Source organism: Phyllopteryx taeniolatus, chromosome 13 (assembly GCF_024500385.1).
Source record: "Phyllopteryx taeniolatus isolate TA_2022b chromosome 13, UOR_Ptae_1.2, whole genome shotgun sequence".
In the NCBI taxonomy this organism is placed as follows: domain Eukaryota; kingdom Metazoa; phylum Chordata; class Actinopteri; order Syngnathiformes; family Syngnathidae; genus Phyllopteryx; species Phyllopteryx taeniolatus.
Genome location: NC_084514.1, coordinates 24,424,201 through 24,439,434, shown reverse-complemented (window position 1 = coordinate 24,439,434; position 15,234 = coordinate 24,424,201). Strand labels below are relative to the sequence as shown.

Sequence of the window (15,234 nt, the reverse complement as noted above, 5' to 3'; positions counted from 1 at the left end):
CCCGATGATAGCTGGGATAGGCTCCAGCACGCCCGTGACCCTAGTGAGGAGAAGCGGCTCAGAAAATGGATGGATGGATGAACTTCACCCATTTCTACCAGTATAGCGTGCAAGTGCCCATAAAACTATGCCCACGATTTAAAACAAGTACATCTTCCCTGAAGTGTAATGTGTTCTGTGTTATTTGGGCGTATCTGGCACCCACACACGTTCTTTTGCGTGGGAACGGAGAAACAGACGAGATTCGTCGCCTCGCAGCTCATTGCCAGCAGTTAGGAAAGCTGCTGGAGGTCGAGCACTCCAGGATTAGTGCCATTATAACCTCACAGCCTCCTCACCGGTGTGTGTCACGTGGTTTTGGCCACTTATGGGGCACCATTCGGCGAGTACAGAAGCACATTGTCCCTTGAATTTCAAAGGAGGGAAAACTGTCCTGTTGGCATGGGTTATAGTCATTATGCCAGCTCAGAAGTTGCTTCTCTGCAGCCCGTGAAAGCATGTAATGTCTCTCTCGCTGGAAAGGACTGTGAGAGTAGGAAATACGTGAGAAGGAAGTGTGTGTATTTAATTGACAAGAGAGGCTGGATTTTCCGATCTCTCAGCTACACAGCCCATAGCGTTTGAGACCTGAGAGGTGGCCCGTATTTATCACAATTTTGAAGCCTGATTTTATATACAGTACTTAGCAATTTTTTAATTTACTCATTCATTGTCCGGCTGTGTCAGAGAGATTTTTTCTTTTGTTTGGTTATACTTTTAAAAAAGAGTAGCGGCAAAAAAAAGTTAGATGCAGCTAACTGGTAAGTGGCGGTATTTTTATTGAATTTTAATTTTTTTTTTTGAGAACAGCAACACAAAAATATTAGATGCATGTCACTGGTGAGCTATTTTTAGAACAGGCCTGCGAGCTACTCGTATGGTCCTTGAGGGCTACCTTGTGCCCGTGGGCACCATTTTGGTGACCCCTGTTCTAGATCCTTCTCCTCCCGGTGGGACATGCCCAAAATACAGTACCTAACCAGGAAGACATAGAGGATGCATCCTAACCAGATGCCTCTACCACCCCATCTGGCTCCGCTTCAAGTAGCAGCAGCTCTACTCTCAGGCCTGCCCCCATATCTGACCTCCTCAGTGCCCTGGCTGTGGCTAGATATTCTAGGTGACAAGGGGCAGCCTTTGTTGAACCCAAATAAGTGCACCACATTATGCAACCCAGAATAGTGCATGTAATAGACTGCAACACAATATCTGACACTGGGACTTTTTCCAGGTACTACTTTATTTTCTCACAGTGTATTGAATAATCACGATACGTTATGATAGACATTCATAAAGGATGACATTGCACAGAGCTGACATATGTGTTATTATGGTTGACATGAAATGTGAAAATTATGAGTCAATTTAATTATTTTAAATAAATAGGCTTTAGCTAATTACAAGTGATAGTATACAGCAGGATTTCTGATGTAATGGTGACACAGCACAACCTGACAACACATTTGAATACCTTCAAAAAATGAAAAAAAAAAAATTCATTGACATACACATTTCTAACTAATCATAAAAACCGTCAGCCCCATTCACCAAATGCTCTCATGAACAAATTTGTTAAATTCCTAGTTTGTTGAAAATATTTTCCTTTACCCAGGGCATTTCATTCAAAAGGCACTGACTGTATCAACTGGACTGTTCTGGTTGTCTTAGAAGATGTTTCGCTACCCAACCAAAGAGGCTTTATCAGTTCATGCACAAGGCCAGGTAGGCTGGCATGAGCCTGGTTGTTTGTGTGGAAACCTAACTATTTATCCCCTAAGCACGCCCCAAACCACAAATTCCAAAACTCTTTTCGGATACAGCTGTTAAGATGACTTACAACAAGGCCTTTGCCTGCCAACAGCAGTCGCTGGGTGGAATCTCCTTCATTAATATTCAATTCAGTTGTAAAAAAAAAAAAAAAAAGGTTGTGGAGCCACCTTAAGATGGTTTGAAAGAGGTGAGAGAGGCCATCCACACTAAGGTGGAAAGACCATATTAACAGAGGAGGAGACTTAAAACACCACCTGCAGTATCCCTCACATACAACGGCGTCCTTTCCAAAGAGACTCAATAATCCAGCTTCTAACAAATAAACAACACGGTGTCATTTGGCATTGAGGTGGCTCCACAACCTTTTTTTTAACAATTGAAGAGAAGAAAGATGCCACCAAGCAACTGCTTCTGGCGGGCTCCCTGCAAGCCATCTTAACGACTGTTGTTTTGCATCCCAAAAGAATGATACCATTCGTGGTTTGGGTCGTGCCTCTAACTTTGAGGACAAATAGTTGGGTTTCCACCCCAACACACAGGCTTGTGCATGAACTGATGAAACCTGCTGAGAGGTACAACATCCTGAAAGACCACCAGAACACTCCAATTGCGATTAATTTAATGCCTTGAGAATAAATCCTATTTATACATTAAAAAGAAAACTCTAAGACCGCACACACTGAGCAATGCGGCCAAATCCGTGTGCGGGGTTCAGCAACTAGTTTTCATAGTGGCCAACTGTCAACCACTAATTTTGCTGCAATTCAATTTGAAAGGCGTTGCCCCGTCACAGATGTGAGTAGCCAATCAAAAATGCATATGAACTTCCACAAAACAAAATATGTTTCCAGGTACTTGAAAGTAAGACCCAGTCAGCTGGAGAAAAATATAGTGTTTTACAATAATACACGACTAACTACTAACTTCACATGTACCTATGGCTAGAAAGCAATGTCTCTGTCACTGAAAGGTGCAGTGAGTGAATGGGCTGCACGATCATTGCCAACAAAACTCTCTAAATATTCACTTCTCCTTTATTCTTGCCCTTTTCCTGTCTTTCTGGAAATCCACATCTTCCTTGACAATCGGGCCATGTTTTTGTGGTTCAATGAAAAAATAAAATAATAAAATAATAAGAAATAATAATAATACAGTGTAATACATTGTGGAGCAGTCCTCAATCGCTTGGTGTATGGGTTTGAGTCATTTGACATGACATTTTAAAGTACTATTATGAAAAGGTTTAAGTGAACATTTTAAAGCTCTTTATCTACTGAATTCCCTTTTGGTTCAACTCAATAAAAAAGCAACATTAGAAGACTTCATTTAAAAAATGAATATACTGCATATATTTAAGATCAACCATCCATCCAAAAATTTTACAATATAATAATAATATAATATTTATATAAATGAATATATATAGCCAAGTGGCACGGTGGACGACTGGTTAGAGCGTCTGCCTCACAGTTCTGAGGACCGGGGTTCAATCCCCGGCCCCGCCTGTGTGGAGTTTGCATGTTCTCCCTGTGCCTGCGTGGGTTTTCTCCGGGCACTCCGGTTTCCTCCCACATCCCAAAAACATGCATGGTAGGTTAATTGACGACTCTAAATTGCCCGTAGGTGTGAATGTGAGTGCGAATGGTTGTTTGTATATGTGCCCTGCGATTGGCTGGCAACCAGTTCAGGGTGTAGCCCACCTCCTGCCCGATGATAGCTGGGATAGGCTCCAGCACTCCCGCGACCCTAGTGAGGATAAGCGGCTCAGAAAATGGATGGATGGATGGACATATAGCCATACAGTACATATGTTCTGTCTTTGTGTGTCCATGAATCATGCAGGACAAAGCATGCAGCACTAATGCTTTGTTCTTTACATTCCTTTAAAGCAGGGGTCTCCACCCTTTGTAAAACTGAGAACTATTTCTTGGGTACTAATTAATGCAAAGGGAAATAGGTTTCATGCACATTTCTGAAAAAAAATAAATAAATTTGCTCAAATTACCTTATATGTTATGATTAATAATTAAGGCTGTCACCCTAGTGAGCATAAGCGGTACATAAAACTGATGGATTGATGGATATTAGTCTATGTGAAGACACTGATCATTTTCATGATTTCTTACAATACTGTAATTATCAACAATTATTTAAGTTAAGAAACAGATAAATAACAATATGCAACACTTTTTTTCCTACAAATCTCTGCAGGCATTTAAATTTTAAAATGATCACGTCTACAACATTCCTTGGAAATCACAATGATCACAATGTCACTTCACTGGTGATACATTCTTAGAACAGGCCCGCAAGCGATGCCAACCCCTCTCCAACCACCCAACCACTCCCGGTCCCCGACTGGGAGTCATTGGCCCTACCCCGTGTATCAGTGCGCCCCCGAGTGGTTTGGTGCAATCTTGAGAGGCCAGTGAGCCGGGGGTGGTGGTGGGGGGGGGTGCACTGCTGCCAAACAGCCAAATCCCCTCCACCCAAGAACAACCCCCCTCCCAGAGCAACCACTACCCGCCCCCGCAGGGGACCACCCAGCCCTACCCACAAGAAGAGGAGGAGGCGACCGCAGCGGGACGCAAGGAACGGAGAGACGAGGAGGAAGCAGGCCCAAGGAGAGGCAGGGCCCTACCGCCCCCCGCCTTGGATGGGAGAAATTATAAAAAGAACCATGTAGGACAATACTGCAGCTCTGTTTGCATCTAATTTTTTTGATTTACTGGTGAATTCTTTTAATTTAAATAATTCTACAACCCCAATTCCAGTGAAGTTGGGACATTGTGTTAAACAAATAAAAGCAGAATACATCCATCCATCCATTTTCTGTACCGCTTATCCTCACAAGGGTCGCGGGCCTGCTGGAGCCTATCCCAGCTATCTTCGGGCGAGAGGCGCGTACACCCTGAACTGGTCGCCAGCAATGATTTGCAAATCATGTTCGACCTATATTTAATTAAATACACTACAAAGACAAGATATTTAATGTTCAAACTGATAAACTTTATTTTTTTTTAGCAAATAATCATTAACTTGGAATTTTATGGCTGCAACACGTTCCAAAAAAGCTGGGACAGGGTCATGTTTACCACTGTGTTACATCACCTTTTCTTTTAACAACATTCAATAAACATTTGGGAACTGAGGACACTGATTGTTGAAGCTTTGTAGGTGGAATTCTTTCCCATTCCCATTCAGCTTCAGCTGTTCAACAGTCCGGGGTCTCCGTTGTCGTATTTTACGCTTCACAATGCGCCACACATTTTCAAAGGGAGACAGGTCGGAACTGCAGGCAGGCCAGTCTAGTGCCTGCTTTTACTATGAAGCCACGCTGTTGTAACACCTGCAGAATGTGGTTTGGCATTGTCTTGCTGAAATAAGCAGGGACGTCCATGAAAAACGTTGCTTGGATGGCAACATATATATTTCCAAAACCTGTATGTACCTTTCAGCATTAATGGTGCCTTCACATATGTGTAAGTTACCCATGCCATTGGCACTAACACAGCCCCATAACATCACAGATGCTGGCTTTTGAACTTTGCGTCCATAACAGTCTGGATGGTTCTTTTCCTCTTTGGCCCGGAGGATACGACATCCACAATTTCCAAAAACGATTTAAAATGTGGACCCGTCGGACCACAGAACACTTTTCATCAGTGTCATCTTCGATGAGTTTGGGCCCAGAGAAGCCGGCGGCGTTTCTGGGTGTTGTTGATAAATGGCTTTTGCTTTGCATAGTAGAGTTTCAAGTTGCACTTAAGGATGTAGCGCCGAACTGCATTTACTGACACTTGTTTTCTGAAGTGTTCCTGAGCCCATGTGGTGATATCCTTTACACACTGATGTCAGTTTTTGATGCCGTGCCGCCTGAGGGATCGAAGGTCACAGGCATTCAATGTTGGTTTTCGGCCTTGAACCTTTTGATGATATCATGGACCGTAGATGATGAAATCCCTAAATTCCTTGCAATTGTACGTTAAACATTGTCCTTAAACTGTTCGTCTATTTTCTCACACACTTATTCACAAAGAGGTGAACCTCGCCCCATCTTTGCTTGTGAATGACTGAGCAACTCAGGGAAGCTCCTTTTATACCCAATCATGGCACCCACCTGTTCCCAATTAGCCTGTTCTCCTGTGGGATGTTCCAAACAGGTGTTTGACACGTCCCAGCTTTTTTGGAACGTGTTGCAGCCATAAAATTCCAAGTTAGTGATTATTTGCTAAAAACAATAACGTTTATCAATTTGAACATTAAATATCTTGTCTTTGTAGTGTATTCAATTAAATATAGGTTGAACATGGTTTGCAAATAATTGTATTCTGTTTTTATTTATGTTTAATACAACATCCCAACTTCATTGGAGTTGGGGTTGTATATTATAATACATATATTTCCAAAACAAATAAATGACTAAGAAACTTATACATTATATGTTAAACACAAACATAGCAAAGAGCTGCAACAGTGTTTATCTTTGCATAGGTTTACTGTAGATTTCAATAAATTTTTCCTTTGAAATACAAGCATGGCTAAAAAAAAAAAAAAAAAAGGGAAAGCTCAGAGTTTCTTAAGCTACTATAATATTTAAAACAGTATTAAAACATGTCATTTCAACAATCAATATATTTCGTCTCTATTAAATTACGTTATGACTGGACGTCTATAGTTTACAAATAACCCCTACCGAGGAATTTTAAGAGCCTCTTATTTAGCTAGATGAGCAACTTTAAATTTTACTTCAGATAGTAGAAAGACCAAAGCATTGTTTGAAGTCCTACAATTGTAAAAATTTGGCTCAAGTGGCATTGTATCTGAATTTCCAGTTCTTATTTTAAATTGAATGGAGAACCAGTGTCAAAGCCAGAACATTTTATTTGATCTAAAATTCTTAAATAAAGATAGCTAATTTCTCTGTGATGTTTTGTTCATTTCAAGAGGTGTAAACACAGCTAACAAACTGGTGAGGATCAAATCAACAGTTCTGAGACATTGTGCAAGAGATTGATGATTCACGATATGATGTGTAGGCCATCTGACTGTTAGGGTACATTTTTTTCACCTCGAGGATCAGTATCCAGATCCCTTGTATTTTGTGACGTGTAGTTCTGCAACAACATTAGCAATAGTTAACAGGATACAGTGATGAGTTAATGACATGCTCCCACGAAGCCAGTTTTGACCAATTTTGGGTTTTGTGTGTGTTTTGCTTTTGTGTTGCTTTATTCACTTATCACTCATGAATCCATATTGCAAATCTTTTTCCTGTTTACATTTTTTCTGACCAACAAGACACAAGCGCTATATCAAAATGGTTTGTTGTGTCATTATTTTATTTTTTTCGCTGCACTTAAGTTTTTATTGTGTGAACACAAACCGCACTATTGAATACAATGACCTCTACTTACAAACCCAGCTACCATCTACTGATTTAGACAAGAGTAAGAGAATTGCAGATTTGAATGCACCCTAAGTATATTGTTGGGCTTTTGTATGATTTGTTCCATAGCTAAAAAAAAAAAAAAAAAATACTAGTTAAGAAAACATTGGAGAATGACGCAAAGGGGCTTTTTATATAGTATGCTAATTCAGACCAGATGACAGGTCCTTGCATATGTGTGACTCACCATTGAAAACATTTGTCAATCATTCTTATGAACAACAAAGAGTCCTATAGGTGTGAACCATTTTTACAGCGTTTTCATTAGCCATTGGGCAGGACATCAACAAATTTACCATAACAAAGCAGACATAACCTGGGGCAAGTGGAGGAAATTTTTTAGTTTTGTAATTATTTAAAGAGGCAGTTTGGAGTCATTATTTTGTCAAGTACTTGTTTGCGGCGGGAACATTATCACTACTTTGAGAATAGCTCATTCCCTGCAAAATGCTTGTACATACAAAACTCCAAGCACCCTTCCTTGAGGTACTGGTTCTATAGATAAAGATAACCTATCCAGTACACCAAATTAAAAAGGCCAAAAGCAGTAGGGAAGAATATTCGTGAGTAAGAATCAATCTTACTCACTCGCACATGCATCCTGTTTTCTCGCCAGGCCCCTGAGCGGCAGTCATCAAAGCAGCAGAAGAAGCTTGTACAGTCTTTTCCATCCAAACACTCGTAGGTATAGTCATCCTCGTCATGATAGTGCATAATGTTGTTCATTTGCAGCAGGGATGGTCCAGGATTGATATTGACCATAATAGATGGCTTCTGCTGTAAAAAAAAAAGCATTAGAAATAGGTACACAGGTTTTTTCCTCATATACTTCGAGGGCCTGGAGAACATTATTTCTCTCTCAGACAGATATTTTCATTGTGAAAAATATATACAGTATAGTAATGGATTCATGGATGCACAATGAAACATAAAAATGTGACTTAAATTTTATGCGTTGAAAGAAGAGTGCACATTTTTCCATATTTTATGTTGCAGCCTTCAAAATTTATTAAAATATTTTTCCCCCTCAAAGTTCTACACAAAACATCCGATAGTGACATGATTTTGAGATTTTTAAAAATATATTGAAAATATCTATGTAAGAAATCATTTGTCCATAAGTACTGTAATGCAAACATTTGAATAAATGCTTTTTTCATCTCATTAAGGGGTGTTGTCTGTAGAATTTTTCAGAATGAAGTTATTTTGGAAATAACAACAAAATGTGGAAAAGGTAGTGCTGGGAAAAATTTCCAGATGTACTGTAAGTTATTTCAGTCAGTACCACAGTGCACAGTTGTATTGTGTTAATGTACACACCAATTATATTTCAATCACCCTAATCTTTACATAATAGTGAATTTAAAGGGATAAATAATGCTGAGTTCTGTGTTTTTGAACAGTGAGTTAATAGAATCTGTTTTTTTTAGCTGACGTGGTTGGCAAAGCTTGTAGTGAGTAATAATGTGCAAAAACTGGTACTCTACAATGTGACTCCACCCTCCCCTAAAGTTGCATTTGTTTAAAATCAACTGTACAAGTACTGTATGTTGTAAACATTTAAAGACAGTGTTAGCTGGAACGGTAGATACTTAATAGCGAGATAATCCAGAGAGGGAAATATAATTTGGGCTAGTTACTTCCAAAATGTGATGCATTATATACAGTATTACAAGTTACTGTAATTTGAAAGTATCGGTAATTACACTCTCCTAAGCATTAGAAGAGTAAGGCTAATTCCTTTATTTTTGGTGTAAAATGAAAACACCTGGATTTGACATAAAATAATAATAAAGAGAAAAGAGTTCCCTTCCATGATGTCAGGAACAATATCCTTTGTCTATCCACAATCAGGTTAGGAGATTTTTTTTAAACACGTGAGCAACATGAGCTAGCTGACTTACTCTATTTTCATGACCATAAGGTGCACTTAAAAGTCTTACATTTTCTCCAAAATGGACAGGGCGCCTTATAATGTGGCGCTCCTTATGTGTGCACCGAGTTCCAAAATCTGTAAATGTTGTTGTGTGACTTTGATGAGCACTCCGCTTGACTGACTGGGAGCATTTCCTGCCGACACGTTGTTTATATAGAGGATAGGCGGCCGTGACTGAGTACAGCATGCGGACGTAAAGGAGGAAAGGTGCGCGTGAAGGAGGACGCTAAAGGCACGCTCCCAGTAGGTATATAGCGCCGGTATGTGCACTGTGCAAAACATCGATTTGGCTAAGGACCCCCGAAAATGGTACCTACGAAGAGACACGCTTACGAAGCACAGTTTAAACTGCAAGCTGTCAGTTACGCGGAGGAACATGGGAATCGAGCAGCCGCAAGAGACTTCAAGATCAACAAATTCATGGTTCGCAAGTGGAGGAAGCAGGAAAACGAGCTTCGCCAAATCAAGAAGACGTCGTTGAGTTTCCGCGGAAACAAGGCGAGGTGGCCCGAGTTGGAAGACCAACTCGAGCAATGGATTAATGATCAAAGAACAGCCGGGAGATGCGTCTCCACAGTCACCATTCGACTGAGGGCAATAACGCTTGCAGAAAAAATGGAAATCGAACATTTTCAAGGAGGTTGGTTCTTTCGTTTTATGAAACGGCGCCATCTATCCATCCGGGCAAGGACTACCGTGGCGCAGCGACTTCTGGCGGATTACAAGGAAAAGCTGGCCATCTTCCGCTCCTACTGCAGTAAAAAGATTGCAGACAAACACATCCAGCCCAACCACATCACCAACATGGACGAGGTGCCGCTCACTTTCGCTCACTTTCAACATCCCGGTGAACCACACTGTAGAGAAGAAAGGGACCACCATGGTAGCAATACACACAACGGGGCATGAGAAGTCGGCTTTTACTGTTGTGCTTGCTTGCCATGGTAATGGACAGAAACTGCCACCTATGGTGATTTTTAATAGGAAGACGCTGCCTAAAGAAACGTTCCCAGCCGAAGTCATCGTTAAGGCAAATCAAAAGTCCTGGCTGAGTGCAGTGTACGTAAAAAGACCGGATGTTTTTTTTCACGTGTCACCGTTCCTGTTGATCTTTGACTCCATCCGCGTCCATCTCACAGTCGCTGTGAAAAACCAAGTTAGCCACCATATGTGAATGGATTGTGGATGCTTGGGGTAAGGTATCTGCTTTGACTGTTGTCCAAGCTTTCGCGAAAGCCGGCATCATTGCTGAACAGCCCCCGGCAACGAGACTGACTCTGACAATGACGCCGTGTTTGCTTGAGAACTTGCCCAGCTGTTAATTTCGGATACAGAAGATGAGGACTTTGATGAATCTGTGGATGAGGATTGATTTAAAAATAACGTGAGTACATTGTTAAATAATTCATTAAAGTACAACCGAACTCATTTTTGCTGCCGCTGCCTTTTTGAAAACATTGTTTTAGCGTGCATGCACGCTACCGTATGATTTAAGCTAGCGTATGTTTTACCATTCCTGCGCCCAATAATACTATAATAGGCTATAATACCAACCAAATACCAGGTTATAAATGCTATAATAAATAATATTTTTAGCCTTATGTATATGTTAAATACAGAAATAGACCCCGTAACTGAGACTGCGCCTTTTAATACGGTGCGCCCTATGGTCGTGAAAATACGGTACTTTGTGTAGCGGCTCTCGTTGTCATTGGAGATGATAATTGTGGCATCTGCAAACTTGACGTGTAATGTGGTTTGTGCTGCATTCCGAGTGGACTGGTTGCCTCTGTATGTAAACAGGTAGTGCGGTCCAGGGTAGGGGGGTGGATAAACTCGATATGCGACATCAGCAGTCTTTTGAAGCAATTCATGAGGACGGGGATCAGTGCAAGGGGACGATTGTCATTGAAGCGGGTTGGAAAATAATTATTTGGTACGGGATTGAAGGTGGTGATGTCTGTGAATAAAGGAATTGGCCTCAGTCTTCCAATACCTTTGGAGGTAAGTGTAACCAAAGTCAAAAAAAAAAAAAGTGTCAACCGTGTTACCTGTATGTGATTTGAAAATACATGTTCAGTCAGAAGATAAAGTTTGGTCAACACAGTGCTTGATTACATTTTAACATGTATTACGCTTACTTTTGTGACATCTTACTCCACACACTGATTCAAGAAATAGAAGATAATTGATGTCTGAACGTCTCAGTGGAAAAAAAGACAGACTCCTGCGACACATACTTCTGGACTTTGGTTAAAATTATGCACACTTGTTTTTTATTGAACAACAGACAAGTGTTACCCACATGTGTGTTATTCTTGTCTTTAACCTTTTTTGTCTGTCTGTTGCTGGTGAAGTAATGCAGCGTTCCGTACTCCATGAGAGCAGCAAAGGTGAAGATGAAGCAGACAGAGACAAACAAGTCCATTGCTGTAACATATGACACCTTGGGCAAGGACTTTCTGGAGATGGTGCTAAGAGTTGTCATGGTAAGCACTGTGGTGATACCTGAAAGTAATGCCACAGAAATGTATTATTAGCTAGACCTTGTTACACCTCATGATGGTGTTTACTGACATTGTTATTTGTAGGGTATGTAGGCTGTTAATTATTCACAATGTTAGCATACAGTACATTTTCAACCCAAAAAATGAAAGCAAGACGATTCACTGAGCCACCTCTGATTACAAACTTGAATCATTCAACACAAGAAATTTTGGATGAGAGTTGGAGCGTCATTAACGATTTAAAGTTATAGTAACTTGTAGGAGTAACTCTAAGTTCAAACAAAGGTAAACCACCACAGGCATAATCTGATTTCTGCTGTTGTAAAATCGTGGTTCCAGTCTTGTTAACCCAAATATGTCAGTGGTAAAATTGTGGTTTAAGTGTCATTACACCTGAATTGTAAGTTCTTATATAAAATTGAATGGGGCTCAACGAGTCAAAGAGCTAAAAGGTCTTAACTAATCCTGTGGTAAGTCTTACAGCCATTTAAAGTCAGAGCTTTGGTGCAACTAATAACTGTGGTCAAACTCTAAATTGCATGACAGCTGTGACTTTTGACTACCGTGGTTCCATCCATCCATCCATTTTCTGGACTGCTTATCCTCACTAGATGACTTTTGGTGAAAGGAGGGGTACATCCTGAACTGGTCACCAGCCAATCACAAGGACCACATAGACAAACAACATTTTACACTCATATTCACACCTAGGGACAGTTTAGAATCTTCAATTAACCTACCGTGCTTTTTTAGGAATGTGGGAGGAAACCGGAGTACCCGGAGAAAACCCACGCAGGCACGGGGAGAACATGAAAACTCCACAAAGGAAGGCCGGAGCTTGTATTTGAACCCACAACCTCTGAACTGGCCACCATGGCGCCTACAGAGGTTCCACTATATTTTAAAGTGGCAAGAGCGGGTTTAAAGGTCCCCTTTCATCAAAATCCATTTCCCCCCCCACTGTTTCATGTAAAACATAGGTCAAAATGAGTCTGTCACATGGTTTAAAATTGACATCTATGCGATTTGTAGAGTTAATGCAAAAGACGATAAACGGCATAAGGCTTGCGAAACAACCGGATCAGATTTCAGTGTTTGTGACGGTAAAAAGCTACTCATTATTCAAGTACCTGCCCACTTCGTGTTTGATGCACGCCCACTCAATCTCGAACTCAACTGAACTCAACTTTATTTATAAAGCACTTTAAAAACAACCACAACTTCACACAAAGTTATGTACATAATGTAAAAGTCAAACATAAAATTAGTTAAACAAAGAACAATTAAAATAATGAAAGAAAAGAAATGTTAAAACATTATAACACTAAAACACTACAGGGTTTCATGTTGAGTTGAAAGCCAAAAAATAAAAATAGATTTTAAGACAGTGACATTGAGGGGGTTTGCCTAATTTCCAGGGGGAGGTTTTTCCAAAGAGATGGACTGGGAAACGGAAAAAGCTCTATCTCCTCTGAGCCTCCACTTTGTCCATCCTGAGTACGTCCAGGAGCATATGGTCAGCTGACCTGAGGTGTGTGTGGGTGGAGCAGCTCAAAGAGGTATGGTGGAGCAAGACCACGTAAAGATTTAAATATAAATAAAATAATCTCAAAATTGACTCCGAATTTCACAGGAAGCCAGTGAGGAGAGGCCAGAATTTGCGTTATGTGCTCCCTCCTACAGTTAAGAGGTGAGAAGCAGCATTTTGAGCCAAGTGGAGACGTTTGAGGACTGGCTGACTCCAAAGAAAGTGTATCACAGTAATCCAGCCGAGATGTAACGGAGGCATGGATTACTGTTTCAAAGTGCTGTTGTGAGAGAAGAGGCTTTACTTTAGCCAGCTGCCTAAAATGAAAAAAAGATGGACTTGACACAACAGCACCAATTCGCCAATCCAATTTAAAATCACTGTTCAGTTTAAAACTCAAGTTTGAGACGATTGGCTTTTGATAGTGTGTCAAGGGGCCCAAGTCAAAAGGGAGGACGGATTTACAAGTGCCACTGGGACCAAACACCATAACATCTGTTTTCTTATAATTAAAATTACCTGCGAATATCTCATTCATCCAGGTCATTTCATTCTCAGGGAATTGAATCAATCACAACTGGACTATTCTGTTTGTCTTAGAAGATGTTTTGCGTCTCATTTGAGCAGGCTTCATCAGTTCAAGCAACAAGGCTTAGTTACTAAACACACTAGACAGTGTTTGTCTGGAAAACCAATTTAGAGACATGCCTCACACCACATACAGAATCATTCTTTTGGTACGGAATAAAGAGGGAGAGCCGTTAAGCTAAGTTTAGAAAAGTGAAGCTTACAGTCACTGTCGCCATAATGTGCGCGAGAGATAAAGGGCGCGAGCCGGTGACAATGAAGTGATTTAATGGGACCCGCTTCTCAAAATATCCTCCTCTTTTACTTCACCCACATGACATGTCCACTCCTTTGTGAGGTTGTGAGTAGCGGGCAAACAAGCCAACGCTTGATGAATTCTGCTTCATGACGATAGTAAGCAGTGTTATACCTGAATGAGTTTAATGAACGAAGGTTCATTAACTAGTATATATTATGGGCGAACGTTAACTGAACATAGTGTAGCGGACATGCCACGCAAAAGATGCCATCCGGCACCCCAGCCTCGTACTACCGCCGATCCCCGCCGAGGTAGACTGTAACTCCAGAGCCACACGCAGACTCTAAACAGATTAACACAATAAACTATCTTCGACAAGACACAGACATTTGCTTTGCCATGCCGACGCTACGTGAATCACGTCTGCCTGAGACTTCAAAGGGGAGACCCACGGATGCTAGGTTCGTCCCCGAACGCTAAGTTAATTAACTCCCCGCCAGTCGAAGGATTGGACCCGCAGCGACGCCTCCACCCTGCTGAGAGCTGCCACTTGGGAGTTGGAACAGGCAACAGCGACACCCACGGGCGACGGAACAACACTACAGACAGGGGTTCATAAGACAGTCTGTGACTCGACTGGGAGTCAATATTTTAAGAACTTTACATGAACGCCACTTGTGACTGTATTGCTGCAAACTTGAATATCTAACGTCAAATCTGTTGTTAACTGAACCAGATGGAATGTCTCACCCCACGCCACAAATGTCACATGAAAATAGTGATGTTCTCCACACCACATAACATTTGAAACATTCATGACAGGTATGAAAGAGGATGAGTGTGGACCAATGCTGCGTGAGGAAAATGGTCTCGTTATCTTAAACCCAATAATTAATATTTTATTCCACTGGTTTTAAACCACAAAATAATCCTAGAATGGAAAAATAACGCCAAAAGGCCCTTCGGTGTTCGCGAAGGTGGTAGAAAAGGAGGGGGGGAAAGGGGGTAAACCCCCCCTGTTTGACCCGCTCTGGCCATAAAAGGGGCCGGAGCTGGGAGAAGTTGATAAGTTTTTGGAGTCTTGGTGCACGTCTTTTTGGTCACTCCGACCAACTCGCCGACGACCGCGCCAGGCAGGACGCCCACCTAAGCCGACCTAAAAAGGACATATCGGACAAT

At 41.2% G+C, this 15,234-nt stretch overlaps 1 protein-coding gene across 8 annotated transcripts in view; it reads right to left on the bottom strand.

The window, feature by feature from the left end:
* The window catches only part of gabrg1 (gamma-aminobutyric acid type A receptor subunit gamma1), an 80,865-nt gene that overhangs the window by 12,951 nt on the left and 52,680 nt on the right, over positions 1–15,234 (bottom strand). For 3 of the 8 annotated variants that reach the window (XM_061795159.1, XM_061795155.1, XM_061795157.1), the window contains exons 6-7: positions 11,500–11,702; positions 7,847–8,035 (exon numbers count right to left, since the gene is read on the bottom strand). In XM_061795159.1, coding sequence (XP_061651143.1) covers positions 7,847–8,035; positions 11,500–11,702 — 392 coding nt within the window. Of the gene's footprint in view, positions 1–1,260; positions 8,036–11,499; positions 11,703–15,234 lie in introns of those variants that run through there. The other 5 variants (XR_009791501.1, XR_009791502.1, XM_061795158.1 and 2 more) reach the window with 4 other exon arrangements.